The sequence below is a fragment of the Macaca mulatta genome, chromosome 4 (genome assembly GCF_049350105.2).
Source record: "Macaca mulatta isolate MMU2019108-1 chromosome 4, T2T-MMU8v2.0, whole genome shotgun sequence".
NCBI classification, from domain to species: domain Eukaryota; kingdom Metazoa; phylum Chordata; class Mammalia; order Primates; family Cercopithecidae; genus Macaca; species Macaca mulatta.
In genome coordinates this window covers 47,392,089-47,413,604 of record NC_133409.1, presented here as the reverse complement: position 1 = coordinate 47,413,604, position 21,516 = coordinate 47,392,089, and the positions used below count along the sequence as shown (strand labels likewise).

Sequence of the window (21,516 nt, the reverse complement as noted above, 5' to 3'; positions counted from 1 at the left end):
TGGGCCAGGCACGGTGGCTCACGCCTGTAATCCCAGCACTTTGGGAGGCTGAGGCGGGTGGATCATAAGGTCAGGAGACTGAGACTGACCTTATGATCCTGGCTAACAGAGTGAAACCCCATCCCTACTAAAAACACAAAAAATTAGCTGGGTGTGGTGGGGGGCGCCTATAGTCCCAGCTACTCAGGAGGCTAATGCAGGAGAATGGCATGAACCCGGGAGGCAGAACATTCAGTGAGCTGAGATCACGCCACTGCACTCTAGCCTGGGTGACACAGCGAGACTCCGTCTCAAAAAAAAAAAAAAAAAAAAAAAAAAAAAAAAAAAAAAAAAAAAAAAAGCTTGTGTGTCTGTATGTATCTATTTTTTTTCTGTATCATTTAAGGGTAAATAGAAGACACTGTGTCCCCTTTCCCTTTCATTGCACTTTCCAAAATCTAGGACAATCTCAAAAATCAGAAAATTTAGTATTTCAACAACACTACTGTCTGATCCACAGTCCCAAGAAATTTTGTCAATTGTCCCAATCATGTCCTTCGTAGTTATTTTCCCTCCAGGCCCAGATCTAATCTAAGGAGAATGATTAGTATTCCTTGAACTTACTTTTTTTTTGTTTTTTAAACAACACAAATTTATTATCTTACAGTTCAGTAGGTCTGCTACACATCTCATCAGAATAAAATAAAGCTTTCAGCAGTCTGTAGCCCTTCTGGAGGCTCAATAGGAGAACCACTTCCTGCTCATTCAGGTCATCATATGGTTGTAGGACTAAGGTGCCTGTTTTCTTTCATTTATTTATTTATTTTATTTTTATTATACTTTAAGTTCTAGGGTACATGTGCACAACGTGCAGGTTTGTTACATATGTATATATGTGCCATGTTGGTGTGCTGCACCCATTAACTCATCATTTACATTAGGTATATCTCCTAACGCTATCCCTCCCACTGCCCTCACCCCCCTACAGGCCCTGGTGTGTGATGTTCCTCTTCCTGTGTCCAGGTGTTCTCACTGTTCAATTCCCACCTATGAGTGAGAACATGCAGTGTTTGGTTTTCTGTTCTAGCGATAGAACAGAAACATCATTTGCTAAGAATGATGGTTTCCAGTTTCAAACATGTCCCTACAAAGGACCCAAACTCATCCTTTTCTATGGCTGCATAGCATTCCATGGTGTATATGTGCCACATTTTCTTAATCCAGACTGTCATTGATGGACATTTGGGTTGGTTCCAAGTCTTTGCTATTGTGAATAGCGCTGCAATAAACATACGTGTGCATGTGTCTTTATAGCAGTATGATTTATAATCCTTTGGGTATATACCCAGTAATGGGATGGCTGGGTCAAATGGTATTCCTAGTTCTAGATCCTTGAGGAATCGCCACACTGTCTTCCACAATGGTTAAACTAGTTTACAGTCCCACCAACAGTGTAAAAGTGTTCCTATTTCTCCACATCCTCTCCAGCACCTGTTGTTTCCTGACTTTTTAATGATCACCATTCTAACTGGTGTGAGATGGTATCTCATTGTGGTTTTGATCTGCATTTATCTGATGGCCACGGATGATGAGCATTTTTTCATATGTCTGTTGGATACATAAATGTCTTGAGAATTGTCTGCTCATATCCTTTGTCCACTTTTTGATGGGGTTTTTTCTTGTAAATTTGTTTGAGTTCTTTGCAGGTTCTGGATAATAGCCCTTTGTCAGATAAGTAGCTTGCAAAGGTTTTCTCCCATTTTGTAGGTTGCCCGTTCACTCTGATGGTAGTTTCCTTTGCTGTGCAGAAGCTCTTTAGTTTAATTAGATCCCATTTGTCAATTTTGGTTTTTATTGACATGGCTTTTGATGTTTTAGACATAAAGTCCTTGCCCATGCCTATGTCCTAAGTGGTACTGCCTGGGTTTTCTTCTAGGGTTCTTTTATGGTTTTAGGTCTAACATTTAAGTCTCTAATCCATCTTGAATTAATTTTTGTATAAGGTGTAAGAAAGGGATCCAGTTTCAGCTTTCTACATATGGCTAGCCAGTTTTCCCAGCACCATTTACCAAATAGGGAATTCTTTCCCCATTTCTTGTTTTTGTCAGGTTTGTCAAAGATCAGATGGTTGTAGATGTGTGGTATTATTTCTGAGGGCTCTGTTCTGTTCCACAGGTCTACATCTCTGTTTTGGTACCACGCTGTTTTGGTTACTATAGCCTAGTAGTACAGTTTGAAATCAGGTAGCGTGATGCCTCCAGTTTTATTCTTTTGGCTTAGGATTGTCTTGGCAATGGGGGCTCTTTTTTCGTTCCATATGAACTTTAAAGTAGTTTTTTTCCCCCAATTCTGTGAAGAAAGTCATTGGTAGCTTAATGAGGGTGGCATTGAATCTATAAATTACCTTGGGCGGTATGGCCATTTTCACAATATTGATTCTTCCTATCCATGAGCATGGTATGTTCCTCCATTTGTTTGTGTCCTCTTTTATTTCGTTGAGCATTGGTTTGTAGTTCTCCTTGAAGAGGTCCTGCACATCCCTTGTAAGTTGGATTCCTAGGTATTTTATTCTCTTTGAAGCAATTGTGAATGGGAGTTCACTCATGATTTGGCTGTTTATCTGTTACTGGTGTATAAGAATGTTTGTGATTTTTCCACATTGATTTTGTATCCTGAGACTTTACTGAAGTTGCTTATCAGCTCAGGGAGATTTCGGGCTGAGACGATGGGGTTTTCTAAATATACAACCATGTCACCTGCAAACAGGGACAATTTGACTTCCTCTTTTCCTAACTGAATACCCCTCATTTCTTTCTCCTGCCTGATTGCCCTGGCCAGAACTTCCAACACTATGCTGAATAGGAGTGCTGAGAGAGGGCATTCCTGTCTTGTGCCAGTTTTCAAAGGAAATTTTTCCAGTTTTTGCCCATTCACTATGATATTGGCTGTGGGTTTGTCATAAATAGCTCTTATTATTTTGAGATATGTTCCATCAATACCGAATTTATTGAGAGTTTTTAGCATGAAGGGCCGTTGAATTTTGTCAAAGGCCTTTTCTGCATCTATTGAGATAATTATGTGGTTTTTGAATTTTGTTTGGTTTATATGCTGGATTACATTAATTGATTTGCATATGTTGAACCAGTCTTGCATCCCAGGGATGAAGCCCACTTGATCATGGTGGATAAGCTTTTTGATGTGCTGCTGGATTCGGTCTGCCAGTACTTTATTGAGGATTTTTGCATCCACGTTCATCGGGGATATTGGTCTAAAATTCTTTTTTTGTTGTGTCTCTGCCAGGCTTTGGTATCAGGATGATTTTGGCCTCATAAAATGAGTTAGGGAGGAATCCCTCTTTTTCTATTGATTGGAATAGTTTCAGAAGGAATGGTATCAGCTCCTCCTTGTACCTCTGGTAGAATTTGTCTGTGAATCTGTCTGGTCCTGGACTATTTTTGGTTGGTAGGCTAATAATTATTGTCTCAATTTCAGAGCCTGTTATTGGTCTATTCAGGGATTCAACTTCTTCCTGGTTTGGTCTTGGCAGAGCATATGTGTCCAAGAATTTATCCATTTCTTCTAGGTTTTCTTGTTTATTTGCGTAGAGTTGTTTATAGTATTCTCTGATGGTAGTTTGTATTTCTGTGGGGTCAGTGATGGTATCCCCTTTATCATTTTTTATTGCATCTATTTGATGCTTCTCTCTTTTCTTTTGTATTTGTCTTGCTAGTGGTCTACAAATTTTGTTGATCTTTTCAGAAAACCGGCTCCTGGATTCATTGATTTTTTGAAGGGTTTTTGTGTCTCTATCTCCTTCAGTTCTGTTCTGATCTTAGTTATTTCTTGCCTTCTGCTAGCTTTTGAATGTGTTTGCTCTTGCCTCTCTAGTTCTTTTAATTGTCATGTTAGGGTGTCAATTTTAGATCTTTCCTGCTGTCTCTTGTGGGCATTTAGTGCTATAAATTTCCCTCTACACACTGCTTTAAATGTGTCCCAGAGATTCTGGTATGTTGTATCTTTGTTCTCATTGGTTTCAAAGAACATCTTTATTTCTGCCTTCATTTCATTATATACCCAGTAGTCATTCAGGAGCAGGTTGTTGAGTTTCCATGTAGTTGGACGGTTGTGACAGAGTTTCTTAGTCCTGAGTTCTAGTTTGATTGCACTGTGGTCTGAGAGACAGTTTGTTATCATTTCTGTTCTTTTACATTTGCTGAGGAGTGCTTTACTTCCAACTATGTGATCAATTTTGGAATAAGTGCAATGTGGTGCTAAGAAGAATGTATATTCTGTTGATTTGGGGTGGAGAGTTCTGTAGATGTCTATTAGGTCCGCTTGGTGCAGAGCTGAGTTCAATTCCTGGGTATCCTTGTTAACTTCCTGTCTTGTTGATCTGTCTAATGGTGACAGTGGGGTGTTAAAGTCTCCCATTAGTATTGTGTGGGAGTCTAAGTCTCTTTGTAAGTCTCTAAGGACTTGCTTTATGAATCTGGGTGCTGCTGTATTGGGTGCATATATATTTAGGATATATCATTAGCTCTTCTTGTTGAATTGATCCTTTTACCATTATGTAATGGCCTTCTTTGTCTCTTTTGATCTTTGTTGGTTTAAAGTCTGTTTTATCAGAGACTAGGCTTGCAACTCTTGCCTTTTTTTTGTTTTCCATTTGCTTGGTAGATCTTCCTCCATCACTTTGTGAGTCTCTGCACGTGAGATGGGTCTCCTGAATAAAGCACACTGATTGGTCTTGACTCTTTATCCAATTTGCCAGTCTGTGTCTTCTAATTGGAGCATTTAACCCATTTACATATAAGGTTAACATTGTTATGTGCAAATCTGATCCTGTCATTATGATGTTAGCTGGTTATTTTGCTTGTTAGTTGATGCAGTTTCTTCCTAGCATCAATGGTCTTTACATTTTGGCATGTTTTTGCAGTGGCTGATAGCAGTTGTTCCTTTCCATGTTTAGTGCTTCCTTTCCATGTTTAGTGCTTCCTTCAGGAGCTCTTGCAGGGCAGGCCTTGTGGTGACAAAATCTCTCAGCATTTGCTTGTCTGTAAAGGATTTTATTTCTCCTTCACTCACGAAACTTAGTTTGGCTCTATATGAAATTCTGGTTTGAAAATTCTTTTCTTTAAGAATGCTGAATCTCTTCTGGCTTGTAGAGTTTCTGCAGAGAGATCTGCTGTTAGTCTGATGGGGTTCCCTTTGTAGGTAACCCGACCTTTCTCTCTGGCTGCCCTTAGCCTTTTTCCCTTCGTTTCAACTTTGGTGAATCTGACAATTATGTGTCTTGGAATTGCTCTTCTCAAGGAGTATCTTTGTGGCATTCTCTGTATTTCCTGAATTTGAATGTTGGCCTGCCTTGCTAGGTTGGGAAAGTTCTCCTGGATAACATCCTGCAGAGTGTTTTCCAGCTTGGTTCCACTCTCGCCGTCACTTTCAGGTACACCAATCAGACGTAGATTCGGTCTTTTCACACAGTCCGATATTTCTTGGAGGCTTTGTTCATTTATTTTTACTCTTTTTTCTCTAAACTTCTCTTGCTTCATTTCATTCATTTGATCTTCAATCACTGACACTCTTTCTTCCAGTTGATCGAATTGGTTACTGGAGCTCGTGCATTTGTCATGTAGTTCTCGTACCACGGTTTTCAGCTCTATCAGGTCATTTAAGGACTTCTCTCTACACTGGTTATTCTAGTTAGCCATTCGTCTAATCTTCTTTTAAGGTTTTTAGCTTCTTTGCGATGGGTTCGAACTTCTCCTTTAGCTTGGAGAAGTTTGATCGTCTGAAAGCTTCTTCTCTCAACTCCTCAAACTCATTCTCCGTCCAGCTTTGTTCCGTTGCTGGTTAGGAGCCACGTTCCTTTGGAGGGAGAGAGGTGCTCTGATTTTTAGAATTTTCAGCTTTTCTGCTCTGCTTTTTCCCCTTCTTTGTGGTTTTATCTATGTTTGGTCTTTGATGATGGTGACATACAGATGGGGTTTTGGTGTGGATGTCCTTTCTGTTTGCTAGTTTTCCTTCTAACAGTCAGGACCCTCAGCTGCAGGTCTGTTGGAGTTTGCTGGAGGTCCACTCCAGACCCTGTTTGCCTGGGTATCAGCAGCAGAGGCTGCAGAAGAGTGAATATTGCTGAACAGCAAATGTTGCTGTCTGATTGTTCCTCTGGAAGCTTCGTCTCAGAGGGGTACCCAGTCGTGTGAGGTGTCAGTCTGCCCCTACTGGGGGGGGTGCCTCCCAGTTAGGCTACTTGGGAGTCAGGGACCCACTTGAGGAGGCAGTCCGTCCATTCTCAGATCTCGAACTCCATGCTGGGAAAGCCACTACTCTCTTCAAAGCCGACAGACAGGGACATTTAAATCTGCAAAGGTTTCTGCTGCATTTTGTTTGGCTATGCCCTGTCCCTAGAGGTGGAGTCTACAGAGGCAGGCAGGCCTCCTTGAGCTGCGGTGGGCCCCACCCAGTTCGAGCTTCCTGGCTGCTTTGTTTACCTACTCAAGCCTCAGCAATGGTGGGCGCCCCTCCCCCAGCCTCGCTGCTGCCTTGCAGTTAGATCTCAGACTGCTGTGCTAGTAATGAGGAAGGCCCCATGGGTGTGGGACCCTCCAAGCCAGGCGTGGAATATAATCTCCTGGTGTGCCGTTTGCTAAGACCCTTGGAAAAGTGCAGAATTAGGGTGGGAGTAATCCGATTTTCCAGGTGCTGTGTGTCACGGTTTCCCTTGGCCAGGAAAGGGAATTCCCTTACCCCTTGCACTTCCCGGGAGAGGCGATGCCTTGCCCTGCTTCAGCTCTCACTCGGTGGGCTGCACCTAACATCCTGCACCCACTGTCTGACACACCCCAGTGAGATGAACCTGGTACCTCAGTTGCAGAAATCACTCGTCTTCTGTTTTGCTCATGCCAGGAGCTGTAGCCTGTAGCTGTTCCTATTCGGCTATCTTGGAACCACCTCAACCATGACTTTTTAAAAAATACCAACCAAGCTGTAAAATGTCTATTGATTTGTCTGATGTCACCTCATGATTAGGTTTGGGTTATACATTTTTGGTAGCATTATCACTGAAGCGATATTTATCTTTTTCAGATCATCTTATTAGGATGCACATGATGTGGGTTGTGCCAACATCAGTGGTGTTAGGTTTAATGACTTGGCCTAAAGAGGTGACAAGTTTTCTCATTATTGAATTACTATTTTCCTCTGAAAGAAATAAGCGATTTGGTAAGATATTCATAGACATGTAAATTTACTTCTTATCAAACTTTCCACCTACTACTTTTAAAGCTCACTAATAATTTTCTAATTTTATCATTATTTGTACATTTATAGTTAGAATCCTATGAAAAAGAGCCTTCTCTGCTCTTTTATTATTTATTCATTTATTTATTTCTTCGTATGTATCAGTATGGACCCATACAGATTCTTTATTCAATGAGTTATCACTCATTACTATCATTCTAATTTTTACGCTCAAACTGTCCCTGGCTTGGACAATGGGAACCCTTTCAAGTCGGCTTCTGGGTCCTATGATTATGATAACACTTTCCTACTTTCTGTCACAAGAAGGTCCGGCCTTATCTATAGCTTTCCTGGACTCAGTCCTAGATTAAGCACTTTCTGTGAAAGTCCTGGTTCCTTATGCAGAATAAAATTAGAATAGAAAATCAGGTACTAGGGATGCTCACTGTGCTCTCACTGCTACTGGTGCATCATTGGTCCCAGGAGAGCACAGAGACATACAAATAGCACACGTACAGTATACATATTATACCTATATATCTATTCATCTAATATATTTAAAAGCATGAATTAATAAGATTACAACAATTCCAACCTAACAGCATAACACAATCTAGTCTTCTCTCATTCCACATCGTAACTAAATTCCCCAAAAGTGAGAAAACTGTCTCCCTCAATATATTTAATCATTTGGTCACTCCTAGAATACAGAATAAGCAGGTTTAGAACTGCCAACCCATACTAAGACAAACCAAACCTATAAACAAAATAGTTCAATATTTAACTTCTGCAGTAAAATGAACATACTTTTGGGATGTATACATCTTCAGTGCACAATATTTTGACAAACAGATTAGTATACCTGGGTAAACCATACTTCTAATTATATCCCTTCCTAGAGCAACTTCCTTTGGTGTGCATGCATGTACACACACATACACACACGTGTATGAAGGCAGTCGTATAGTTTGCATTCTTCCGGCTTTTTTCCTCAGCATAATGTCTACTAGATTCATCCATGTTGCAGGGTATATCAGTAGTCAGTTCCTTTTTGTATCTAACACCCCAATGTGTTTGCCAGTGCCCCCAGTGCCCCTGTTGGTGGACATCAGGGTTGTTTCTAGCTTTGGGCTATTATGAATAAACTTCCCATAAGTGCTCCTGAACTAGTCTTTTTCTGGACATATGTTTTTATTTCTCTTGGAAAAAAACCAGAAAAGGAATTGCTGGGTAAAAGGGAGTATGTTTAGCATTAAAAAAAAAAAACTGGCCAACTCTTTTCCTAAAGTGGATGTAACATCTAACATCTCCATCAAGCAATGTATGAAAGCTCTTGGTTTTTCACATTCTAGACAACAGTTTATGTGGCCACTCTTTATTCGTGTTGTTTTATTGATTTTTAAAAACTATTCTATCAATGACTAATGGGGGGTGTTAAAATTTCCAACTATGATTATGAATTTTTTCTTACTTTTCTTTTCTGTCAATTTGTTTCATATAGTTTGAAAGTCTTATTCTTAGGTGCACAGATATTTGTAACTGTATTGTTTTCTTGATGAACTGACTCCTTTATTATAATAAAATGTTCCCTTTTATTTCTAGTAACACATATACTCAAAGTCTATTTTATCTATGGCCACTTGGGATTCTATTTACTTAGTATCTGCATTGAGCATCTTTTTCCATATTTTCATTTTCAAAATATTTATCTTTGTATTTGAACAGTACCTGCTATAAACAGTATACAGATAACTGAGAAATAGAATAGTGGCAGACAAAATATTAAAAAATAAAAAAACAAAAATGTTGAAGGACTAGAGAAAATAGACTTTAGTTTTATACAAGTGAGTAATGACATGAAATTAAAAGGAAAAAAAAAATCAAGACATGACCAAGAAAAATATCATTGAGTAAATGAGATCTATTACATTTTAGAAAAGTTATGAAATATAAGTTATATATAAACAAGTATAAGGCATTTTTCCATCTACAGATTAAACAATGAAACACTACTGCAACTTTTCAAGCAGAAACTAATCAAGAAGACAAAGCCCCCTCTTCAAGTACTTGCAATATAATTTATTCAAAAATATAATACACAAAAATGTAGTTAATACATTCATAGTGTAATATTCATAAAGTTAGAACTCTAAATACAGGTGGGGGAGAGCTGAGAGAATGGAGAAATTCATGTAAGGACTAGAATAATGTAGGTGAGACTCGAAGAGAAGATAAAACTTAGGCAAAGCCAGCTAGAAACACAACATTTCCAAGGGTGAAAAATGAGAAGACAGTGAGCAGCCTGATCTACAAAGAAAGTAGGACTGGCAAATAGTGCTGCAAGCAGAGTACGGAGCATGACAGAAAACCTGAAAATCTGACAGAGGAGTATGGACTTGTAGTGTTAGGAAATAAGAGGTTCCTGTAGGTTCTTCAATGACAGAAGAATAAATTGCCGGGGGAAAAAAAGCTCAAAATAGGATGCATTAGTTATGCAAATTGCATAATTCATCTTGTGAATCAGTGGCCTTTTTGAAAAGGGATGGAATTTTAAGTAAAAAGAACTTAATTAGAATACCCCAAATCATCACATACAGATATCATACAGAAGGCTTCGGTTATTCAGATTGTGTACATCTTGTATTAGTCTATTTTCACTGCTACAAAGGAATACCTGATGTTGGCTAATTTATACAGAAAAGAGGCTTCACAGTTCCGCAGGCTGTTCAAGCACGGGCCGAGCATCTGCTTGGCTTCTGGTGAGGCCCAGGAAGCTCTTACTCATGACGGAAAGCAAAAGGAAGCCAGCGTGTCACAAGGTAGGAGAGGCAGCAAGACAGACGCCAGACTCTTTTAAAACACCACTTCCCACATGAAATAACAGGGCGAGAACTCCCTTATTACCATGGGGAGGGCACCAAACCATTCAAAAAAGATCCACCCCCATGACCACTCCTCCCACCAGGCCTCACCTCCAACACTGAGGATCCCATTTTAACATGAGATTCGAGGGGGACAAACATCCAAACTATATAATTCCACCTCTGCTTCCCGCCCCCCTCAAATCTCACGTCCTTCTCACATTGCAAAATATATTCATCCCTTCCCAAGAGCCCCCTGAAGTTTTAACTAATTGCAGCATCAACTCAAAAGTCTGAAATCTCATCTAACAATCAAGGCACATTCCTTTCACCTGTGAGCCTGTATGATTAAAAGAAAATTATTTACTTCTAAGAATGAATGGTGGTACAGGCATTGGGTTAGCATCCCCAGTCTAAAAGGGAGAAACTACCCCAAAAAAGGCGCGATACGCTCCACACAAGTCCAAAAACCAACAGGGTAGACATTAAACTTCAAAGTTTCAAAATAATGCTTCACTCCATGACCAGCATCCAGGGAACACTGGTACAAGTGTTGGCCCTGGGCAGCTCTGCCCCTATGGCTTTGCAGGGTGCAGCCCCTGTGGCTGCTCTCATAGGTTGGAGTTGAAAGCCTGCACCTTTTCCAGGCTCAGGGTGCAAGCTGTCAGTGGCTAAACCACTCAGGTGGGCCTGGGTGGTGGCAGCCCCGCTCCTACAGCTCCACTAAGCAGTGATCCAGGTAGGACTCTGTGTGGGAGCTCCAACCTCACATTTCCCTTAGCACTGCCCTACTAGGATCTCTTTGTGAGGACTCTAACCCTGAGGCAGGCTTCTGCCTGGGCATACAGGCTTTCCCACACATCCTCTGAAATCTAGATGGAAACTGCCAAGCCTCCTTCACTCTTGCATTCTGTGTACTTGCAGACTTAACACACCATGTGGAAGCTGCCAAGGCTTACAGCTTATGTACTCTGGACCAGTGGCCCAAGGTATACCTGCGGACCTCTGAGGCACAGCTAGAACTGGAGCAGCTGGGACAACCATAAAAATTTTCAAACTTTAAATCAATTAAAAATAATTGTCTGCATTATAAAGATGTTTAAATTAAAAGACAAATATACAAATAAAAATTATGCCATTCCCTTGCCCATTTTCTTTTTTTATTTTAGATTTCAGTGTTTCCCAAAACACATTCTATGAGAAGGAAAACAACCAATTTTGAAGAAAGTTTCAGCTTTGTTAAAAAGCTACGGAATATCAAGCAGTTAAATAACACCAGTGCCTTTCCTTACCAACAAACAAACCAGTTATGGTTAGTCTTGAACTATATCTAAATGTATCTAATGAGTATATATCAAAAAAAAATCTTGTCTACCTGAAATCTTCAAACTCATTCTTTCCCCACTTTTCTGTTCCCTGTCTTTGTCTCTACCAGTGTTTTCAAATTACACAATTAAACTAAAGTGGAATTGTAAAGGAGGAAATGAGTTAACACTGCTAAATGATTTGAAGACCAGTTTATATTCGTGGTTTTGGAACAACTCATCTTTTTATAGTTTTTGAAATAAAGGTTATAATAGTTTGTGTCTTGTTTTAGGCATATAGTGCTTAAATGACAGGTAAATAAAAAAACTTCCACGTTCTTAGACAACAATGAGGACCTGTGAGAGGGCTGATGCCGCTAACTATCTTGCTTATCAATATTTTTAAGGGCTAGTAAAATCACAGCTGAAGTGTACTTCTCCCTTTTCCACCTAAACAAGCATTACTGAAAACTCCTGGCATTTTAAATCATCATTATTATTATTATTTTAAACAGAATCTTGCTCTATCACCCACGCTGGAGTGCAGTGGCACAATCCCGGCTCACTGCAACCTCTGCCTTCTGGGTTCAGCAATTCTCTGCCTCATCCTCCCAAGTAGCTGGGACTATAGGTGCAGGCTGCCACATCTGGCTAATTTTTTGTATTTTAATAGAGAAGGGGTTTCACCGTGTTGCCCAGGCTGTTCTCAAACTCCTGAGCTCAGGCAATCCACCTGCCTCGGCCTCCCAAAGTGCTGGGATTACAGGCGTGAGCCACTGCACCTGGCCTAAATCATCATTTTTTAAAAACCTCAGTAATTACCATGAAGACTCTGTTTCTAAAATGGAAAATGATGGAACAAAATACAATACTGAAAATAAGAGAAAACAAGTCTGAATAAGGCTGATCACACTGGTTGGCCTGAGGCATATGGATAGACTTAACAGTATTTTCCTTTCTTTGGCTGACTTTATACAGTTAGTCAACCTTAGTTTGTAGTCAAAAATCAGTTTACTAGCCATGTAAGGGTAAGATCACTGTAATATATTGCATATGAGAAAAGTTAGTATTTTGAGTGTCAAGCAATTTGTACACTAAATGCAAACTTTATATATAACAAATTTAAGTTAGTAAAAAGCACCTACATAATTACATATTAACTGTGTATACACACATTTTTCAACACAGATATGCAGGATTTACAGAAGGCCCAAGAATATACTTCAGCCCAAAGCATATGACCACAGAGACTCCCTTTCCACTCTGGCCATATAGGTTTAATTTCTTCTTTCCATCCCATTCCAGACCCCTCCAACTATCTAGAATCCTTTATCTACCAACAAAGACGCAATCTCCTACTTTATTCTAGCACTAGTGCAAGGCAAAGGGGCTTAGGGAGCAGGTTACGTAGTGAGATAAGGGGTAAAAAAAATCCCTTTACCCTTACTCTTTAGTAACTCTCATATCTACACAAATCCCATCCCATCACCCCAATCTCACCTGAAGCCTTCTCACTGGCCTCATTTACAGTGTTTGCCCTAGGTTCTATGTTCAAAAAACTAAGGAAGCTGGTTCTTCATTAATGGTAGCTAAAAGTAGCTAAAAGTAAACCTAGATTTTTCTCCTGAAATACAGATAAATTATGTAGTTTATGTACGTGGAAGTGTTACATATTCTTTAAGTGAAAAGAACCTATTACTCACTTAAGATTTCTGGAAATTTTGTTCTTTTTCCTATGACTATTACTTAACCTGTTAGCTGGGTTCACCATTGTTAGCAGTTATAACTTTAAAGGATTATGTGCTTGCTTCTAAAATACATAGGCAAAGGTAGCTTCCCTAAGTAAGAAGGAGCAGAAGGCAAGGAGAGCACAATAAACCATGTGGCATTCTGATCTGCTACTTTGCCTTATCATGATCCTCTCCTCTCATATCTTGAATTTCCATTTACATCTACAAATGTGTTTCTTTACTAACTTCTTCCTCTTACATTGCAAAAATAGGTGTTTACCAAGGGTTTTTACTTAGTCATCTTCTCTCTCACTCAAAACAATCCACTTACCTGAAGGGTTGGTCTAATCTTATAACTTGAATTGTCCCCTCTACTTTGCTGTCTTTTGCTTATTTATTTCCAAGAGGCTTCTGATGATTCCTTTTTGGTTGTCAAACTTGCAACTCTAATTTTAAAATCTAAGTTTCAATAAATTATTGTTTCTCAAATCAAAAACAACTCATCATGTACGGTTCTCCACCTCTCAACTAAGGCCCACAGTTAATCATCAACCAGTTTTTTTTTTTTCTTTTTTTCTTTCTTTTTTTGTCAAATGGTTCTGTAGTTCTCCCTCACTACAGTTCATTGTACAGACTCCTATTATACGAAGCACCCCAAGTCATAATTCTTTACTCAAAAATACAAATTGAAGATTGCAGGTCTTCCATCATCTGTCTGACCTGGCTTATGACTTACTCTTCTACTCTGAATTCTCACCATTCTCCTTCACCTACCTGGTACTCTCCAAAGTTCTACTGAACCACTCAAAGCTTTCCATCATGTCATGTTTATATTACCTCTGTATCCCCAAGTATTTAGCATAGTTCCTCACACTAGTAAAACAGAGAAGAAAAGAAAATTTGGATCATTAATAACAAGAGATGAAGTGAAAGGGAGTTAAAAACGTGGATCCATGAGGCCATCAGAACATAAAAAGGTAATACCCATTGAATAACAGTTCAGGTTTTCACACTCCAGGTTATCAGTTCTCCTTTATACGACTCTGTACAAGAGTTAAAACATCTGAGAGCAGTGGCTCTGAATGGGCATTGCTCCATAACCGAAAATATCTCAGGTGGTTTCTGGTTAGCTCAGTTAGTGGGAAATGACACTGGCAGTGTGTGGGCAAGGGCCAAAACTGCTTTATGTTTTGGAATAAAAGGGACAGTCACATTAAAAAAAAAATATCCTGGCTGGGAGTGGTGGCTCATGCCTGTAATCCCAGCACTGTGGGAGGCCGAGGCAGGTGGATCACGAGATCAGGAGATTGAGACCATCCTAACCAACATAGTGAAACCCTGTCTCTACTAAAATACAAAAAATTTGCCAGGTGTGGTGGCGCACACCTGTAGGCCCAGCTACTTGGGAGGCTGAGGCAGGGTAATCGCTTGAACCCAGGAGGTAGAGGATGCAGTGAGCAGAGATTGTGCCACTGCACTCCAGCCTGGTAACAGAGTGAGACACTGTCTCACAAACAAAACAAAACAAAACAAAACAGTCCTTCATTTGTCACAACTTTGAAATGTGCTGAACAACTTTCATGCTGGCAAAACCCCTGCTTATACTCATCAAGCTTAGAGAGTAACTTCATTTTGAATATAAAGAAAAAATAACTTTTTGCAGTTTTGCTATACAATCTTTTATAAACATGCCTTATACACTGATTGTACTTTGTTTTGTTTGGGACTTTACTAAGAGCTAGTCATCATTTTGAAAAAAAAAAATTCTATCACAGAAAACAACATTGCCCGTAGTGTTCAAATCATTCATATACACATATGTATCAATCTTATTTATAACTCTTTCTTTTTCTAGATTAATACATTCCCTCTCAGAAAATAAATTCTCCACCTGAATGGTAAAGCCTGTTATGGTGAAAATAATACTGAACTTAAGGCAGTAAATTTGTCATTGAGCCCCCATTTGCCCATGTATAAAATGGTTATGTGCTTTGCTTACATTAGAGTCATTATGGGAATCCAACTGATAAAATGAACAGGAAGTATGTTATAAAATATTAAGTCCTATATGCATTTTACAAGAGAAACAAACCATTAACAATAATGCTGACTAGAAATGAAACAGAAAAAAAGATCATAAAAAGATTCTACCTCCAGTGCCAGTGTGTTGGCTCACACCTGTAATTCCAGCACTTTGGGAGGTCAAGGTGGACACATCACCTGAGATCAGGAGTTCGAAACCAGCCTGACCAACATGGTGAAACCCTGTCTCTAGTAAAAATACAAAAATTAGCTGGGTGTCATGGCATCTGCCTGTAATCCCAGCTACTAGGGAGACTGAGGGAGAAAAATCGCTTGAACCCGAGAGGCAGAGATTGCAGTGAGCCGAGATCGCGCCATTGCACTTCAGCCCGGGCAACAAGAGCAAAACTCCATCTCAAAAAAAAAAAAAAAAAGATTCTACCTCCACTACGTTCAACAAATTACAGTGTAAAAACTTAACAACATACAGGATTAGTAATATGTTAATACTTAATAAGATCAAACTCTAAACCTATGCTGTCCAATACTGTAGTCACACATATGCTGAAGTGTAAAATACATGCTGGATTTAAAGAACTTATTACAGGCCAGGTGCAGTGGGGTTCACACCTGTAATTCCAGCACTTTGGGAGGCTGAGGCAGGCAAGATTGCTTGAGCTCAAGAGTTCCAGAGCAGCTTGGTGAAACCATGTCTCTACAAAAAAATACAAAATTAGCCAGCTATAGTGGCTTGTGCCTGTTGTCCCAGATACTCAGGAGTCTGAGGCAGGAGAATTGCTTGAGCCCAGGGAGGCTGAGGCTGCAGTGAGCTGAGATCACACCACTGTACTCCAGCCTGGGCAACAGAGCAATAACCTGTCTCAAAAAACAAACACAAAAATAAAAATAGAGAACTTAGTACAAAATTAAAGTATATTATTAGAAATAATTTATTTTTTGAAAATTGCCAATAAAAAATGCAAAATTACATTTTTTGCTTGCATTAATTTCTGACAGACATTCTGCTGTAAATAAACAATGCAATAACAATATTGATAAACAGAAACGTTACTGATCTTCAGCTAAGACAATAAAGAATGTACACTCACTTCATCAGTGAGTTCTCCAAATACTGTTATGACATCTATCAAAAGACTTGCAGTATAGAAGGACTTGATCATGTTTCTGGAAGAGAAAAGAGAGTCGGTCTAGTTTAAATATGAAACACATTAAAATGTAGTTTTGTCATGTAGTTATAAGAAAAAAAAATTCCTATCTTTATAAAAGCACTCCGAAATTAATGTTTTAAATAAAATCAGATTTCAAGAAAGTAACAAAAATCGTTTTATAATCTGTTACTATGAGAAAGTAACAGGGCTCATATTATAAGTAAATGCGCCACGGCAAAACTTTTTGTATGTTTTTGATTTTAGAAAAATGTAATTATAGTATTATCTGACTCCATATGAAACCATAATGTATTTCTTTACATGCAAATATTATACTGAAAAATCATTTGAATTGACTGGGGTGGGTACCTTCAAAATCAGAATCAAAATCAAAATCATGAGGCGAGGCTGTGATTTTGCCTAAAATCAACTCAGATTTTACTAAATGTTAAAAAACAGCTAAGTAGAGTATATTTACTAAGTAAATAAATCTGCCCTGGGTATTTCTTCTTTCAGCCATTTTCTTTTATGAGAAAGGCCAGAATTTGTAACCTAAAATCACTGTGAGGTTCGATAATTTTTTCTAAAAAAACCTAAATCAATCAGCAGGTTAGAAAGTGTTCCAGAGAAAACTAGTTACTTTTGGTTATACAGTTACAAAATTAATAAAATAATTTTTATTTTTCTCTTTACTTACTTGTGAAATCGCCCAGCACGATCTTCATTGTCTGCATACAAAAACATTTTCAAAGCATAATTCTCCAAATGGGCACAACCCACTATTTCTTGAGTAATAGCTTCATTATCACCCAACTGCTTCTTTAGCTAAAATAAAATCAGATACATAGCTTATGATTTTGGACTCTTAGAAGTGTTGGCTTAATTACAAATAATTCTAATAATCATTTTAAGTAAATTATTTTACATTCATTTCAATAAAAGATGTTATCAATGAAATTTGCAAAAAGAGTTGCTATGCCTCAGCCCAATGCATTTAAAACAAAATCCAATGCTTACAACTTTGAAGAAACACACTTATGATAAACTGAAAATATAATTTAGCTCTAACAATCAAAATAACCAAGCATAAAATGATAACATATCCAATTATCTATATGAAGGAAGCATCAAATACTTCAAAATGATGTTTTATTACCCAAACTATAAGTTATCCTAAAAATAGAATTAGAAAATAATTTCTAGGCATATATAACTTAAAATTTTAATTTATTCCCATTTCTTCTGTCAAATCTAAAAAAAAAAAAAGACTAGAAGGTTCATCATGTCCTAAAATAGTATCTCTCGGCTGGCCACAGCGACTCATGCCTGTAATCCCAGCACTTTGGGAGGCCAAGGGGGCGGGTCACGAGGTGAGGAAATCGACACCATTCTGGCTAACTCGGAGAAACCCCATCTCTACTAAAAATACAAAAAGAAATTAGCTGGGCATGGTGGCGGGCAGCTGTAGTCCCAGCTACTCAGGAGGCTGAGGCAGGAGAATGGCATGAATCCGGGAGGAGGAGCTTGCAGTGAGCCGAGATCGCACCACTGCACTCCATCCTGGGCGAATGAGCTACACTATGTCTCAAAAATAAATAAATAAATAAATAATAATATAATAATGTCTCTCAGAGCACATCATGTAAAAAACAAAAAAGATCTAATTCTAAGTAACGTATAAGACAACAAACTCAGAACCAACTTATGGAAGCTTTTAAAATTTAGACAAATACATACCTGCAATCAATGCAACTTATATCTGTAAATTTTTAGCCCTTTTCTATAGACAAAATAATTTAAAGCATTAAAAAAAAGTTCCTAATTTTTACTCAGACTACAATACAGGAATAAAATAACTCCCTGGAGTATCAGATCTGAGCATCATAGTAGTTGATAAAAACCTGCTTTTTTTTAAAGTAAAAAATTAAAATCAAAAGAAGCCCCAGGACTTTTCATAAAATCAGCAAAGTAAATACTTTCATAATTAAACAGAATAACTTATGGTCCAGAAGAGATTTAACGCTGAAATTTAAGGCAATTTTATCTATGTTTATCCTGAACAAAACAGAAAAAAGAAAAAAAAAATCCCCACAGATAACAGTAATTTATGTATCTAAACTGCAAAATCATTTGTAAAGGCAGATTTCGTTATAGCATAATTTTAGTGAGAGTAGGCCACTTCATCTCATCTTCATCAGAAAATATCTGACAGCAAAAACATAATATATTTGAAGTTTTAAAACTGTAATGCAAACATTATAGTGTGCCCTCACCATGGAATAAACTTACCCTACCTGTCATTTAATGTACGTAGTGATAAATTCCTGATGAGTCCCTTCATAAATGTGATTTTACACTTCAGAAATCTGTTTGAATTTTGTCTTATCCAAGAACTATTATCCGAGCTACTACTGCTATACAGTGAAGTTAATAAAGAGACATTATACTATACAAAATGCTAGAGTTGGATTTTACAAATATACTGCTATGTGTGAGAAACATTCTCCCTTCTACCCCAACCCATTCCCTAAAAAGAGAGTACTCAAATTTATCTTGTATCTACAGAAGCAGCTGTAGAAATGGAAGGCCAGATAGGCTCCAGCAACAGCTGAATTTCCTCAGTGTTGCCATGAGGCTGATTTTGGGTAGTTAACAGTAGCAGATGACCGGAGTCAATAAGCCAGAGAGCCACACCAAGTGAGAGAACACTACTGCCCATGGCTGCTTTATACAACTAGGTAGGAAGTTCTGTCTTCGCATAAGTCTTGTTTGAATGATAACCTCCTAAAAATACATAAAAATAATAAAAACAATGAAAAGCTCTGGGCTGAAAGTGTTTTCATTTTGGTTTTTGTCTAAATTTTCTCAAAGCAAAATAATACAACTGATAGAATAAATAGGTTTCTAATTCTCCTGAGGTTGGATATCTAAATAAGCAAATAAAAAGTAAATCACGACTATTAATGTAACAGTCTTGGAGGAGATGAATTAATGAGTGTACCCTGACTTTGTTAGAAGAGAAACCAGGTATGGCTGAGTCCAGGAGTTACAGGTAGGCACTGTAGACTACTAAGGTTGGCACTGCCGTCTTTGTGCACTGATATCCAATCCAATAGGCACTTCTCAGTAAGTACCTCTACAGTGATCTGTGAAGTTATATTAGGTTCAAGAAGGTGACTAATTAGTCACCTACCACTTTCCTGCTAGGAGGGATGCCTAAACCCTAAGAATATCTTGCCCTGGGACCCCAGAGAGGGAGGAAGAAAAGATAAGTAATTGGCATCATTTCCTTCATTGTTCCTTTCACTAAATACACACCCTATTATTTCATTATTACAAGAAATATTAAGATTCCCAAATTAATCACCCATGTAACTGCAAGGGAAGGTTAGAAAGGGTTTTTCACAGTTGGGCATGGTGGCTCATGCCCGTAATCCCAGCACTTTGGGAGGCTGAGGTGAGTGTATAACTTGAGGTCAGGAGTGGGAGACCAGCCTGGTCAACAAGGTCAAACTCCGTCTCTACCAAAATATACAAAAAAATTAGCTGGGTGCGTTTAGTGTGTGCCTGTAGTCCTAGCTACCTGGGAGGCTGACGTAGGAGAATTGCTTGAACCTGGGAGGTGGAGGTTGCAGCAAGCTGAGAGATCACGCCACTGCAATGCACTCCAGCCCGGGTGACAGAGTGAGACCCTGTCACAATTTAAAAAAAAAAAAAGAAAAGGTTTTTCACTTATAAAAGGATGAGCCAAAGGCTATCTATAATAATGTGGAACAAGATATGATGGCATATGCAAAGATATTTGAACATACTTTAATTAACACTCATAACTCCTCTGGAAGTATACAGCAAATAATTGAAAAAAACTTATGTCTAGTTTTTCCTCAGGTATAATGGCATTGTTGATTGTTGCCAAGGGAAAGAACTAAAATGACAACACAGACACACAAATGAATAAAATGGTATTTTAACCATAACCAGAAAATAAATGATTAGCGTTCAACTTACAGCTTCTAACTGATCCATTAACTTTGATAAAAATTTGCGACATTCAGGAGTTTTACTATCGATCTTCATTCCAGTCTGCATTGCGTATAAACGACCTAGAAAGAAAAGATAATTTGAACAATTTCATTTTTAAAAACCCATGTTTACGAGTGTTTAAGATATAATTGCTAATAAATAATTTAAAATTCAAGTACATTTAGAAATAAAACTGATTTACTATGGAAGTTATAAACCTAAAAAGCACAAAAATATTATTCAAAGAATGCAAGATATCCATAATGATAATTTTTTTTTTTTTTTTTTATCAAGTAAGGCCTTCTCTTCTGGCATTATGTTAAAAAAAAAAAAATGACGAGGTATGTCCTAAGCTGTCAAAGGCAACTATAATTTAATTGGTAGGACAAAGCACACAGCAAACAACCATATGTACAAGAGCACTTGCCAAATGCCAAATAAGTGATACTGACAAAATATACAAAATCTGGGATAGTAGGAAATAAGACTTGAACTGCAGTTTATAGAAAGAATTGCTACAGTAATTTTACATATACTCTCTCTTTGAATAAATGTACCTTCTCTTTAAAGAGTTAATAAAAACAACTGAGATAAGGCTAAACCTAAATAGCTGACACCACAATTTTTATTGCTTTCCCAGTGATAAGAACTGTGAACAGTTCTGGTGGTAATTGCTGTTACCACTGATGTATACATACGATGTCTGTAATTTACCCCTTACATTCAACAATATGTCCTGGAGATCTGTGTCAGTGCTAATGTTCTACAGTATGAATGCATCAAGGTAACAAAAGCACATTCAGGCAGCTCTCAAAATTTCATTATAACTAATGTTGTGCATAAATGCAACAACAAAATGCAACGAAATTTTTGAATGAAGACTGATGGTAAAACTCATGAATTGCAAAATACCTCCTTGTGCACAATGCAAGAGAGTTCCCAGGGGAACCAAGAGGTGAGATTCCTGGGTCATAGTCTCTGTGCCTTTTTCATTTTGAGACCTACTGTTAAGCTGCGCTCCCAAAACAAAAGTATCAATACACAGTTGTATCTGCAACATATACAAGCACTCATTTTGCCTAAACTCACAAAAAACTTATTAAACTTACATTCCTATCAACCTGAAGACTAAAAGCACTCTGTTTGATTTTATATTTTCTTTCCTAACCACTAAAAAACTATTAGG

At 38.1% G+C, this 21,516-nt stretch overlaps 1 protein-coding gene across 2 annotated transcripts in view; it reads right to left on the bottom strand.

The window, feature by feature from the left end:
* VTA1 (vesicle trafficking 1) overlaps window positions 1–21,516 on the bottom strand; it is a 79,043-nt gene that overhangs the window by 38,576 nt on the left and 18,951 nt on the right. For both annotated transcript variants that reach the window (XM_077998557.1, NM_001261520.1), the window contains 3 exon segments: window positions 20,316–20,410; window positions 17,005–17,132; window positions 16,248–16,323 (listed from right to left, as the gene is read on the bottom strand). In XM_077998557.1, coding sequence (XP_077854683.1) covers window positions 16,248–16,323; window positions 17,005–17,132; window positions 20,316–20,396 — 285 coding nt within the window. In that variant the 5' untranslated portion in view covers window positions 20,397–20,410.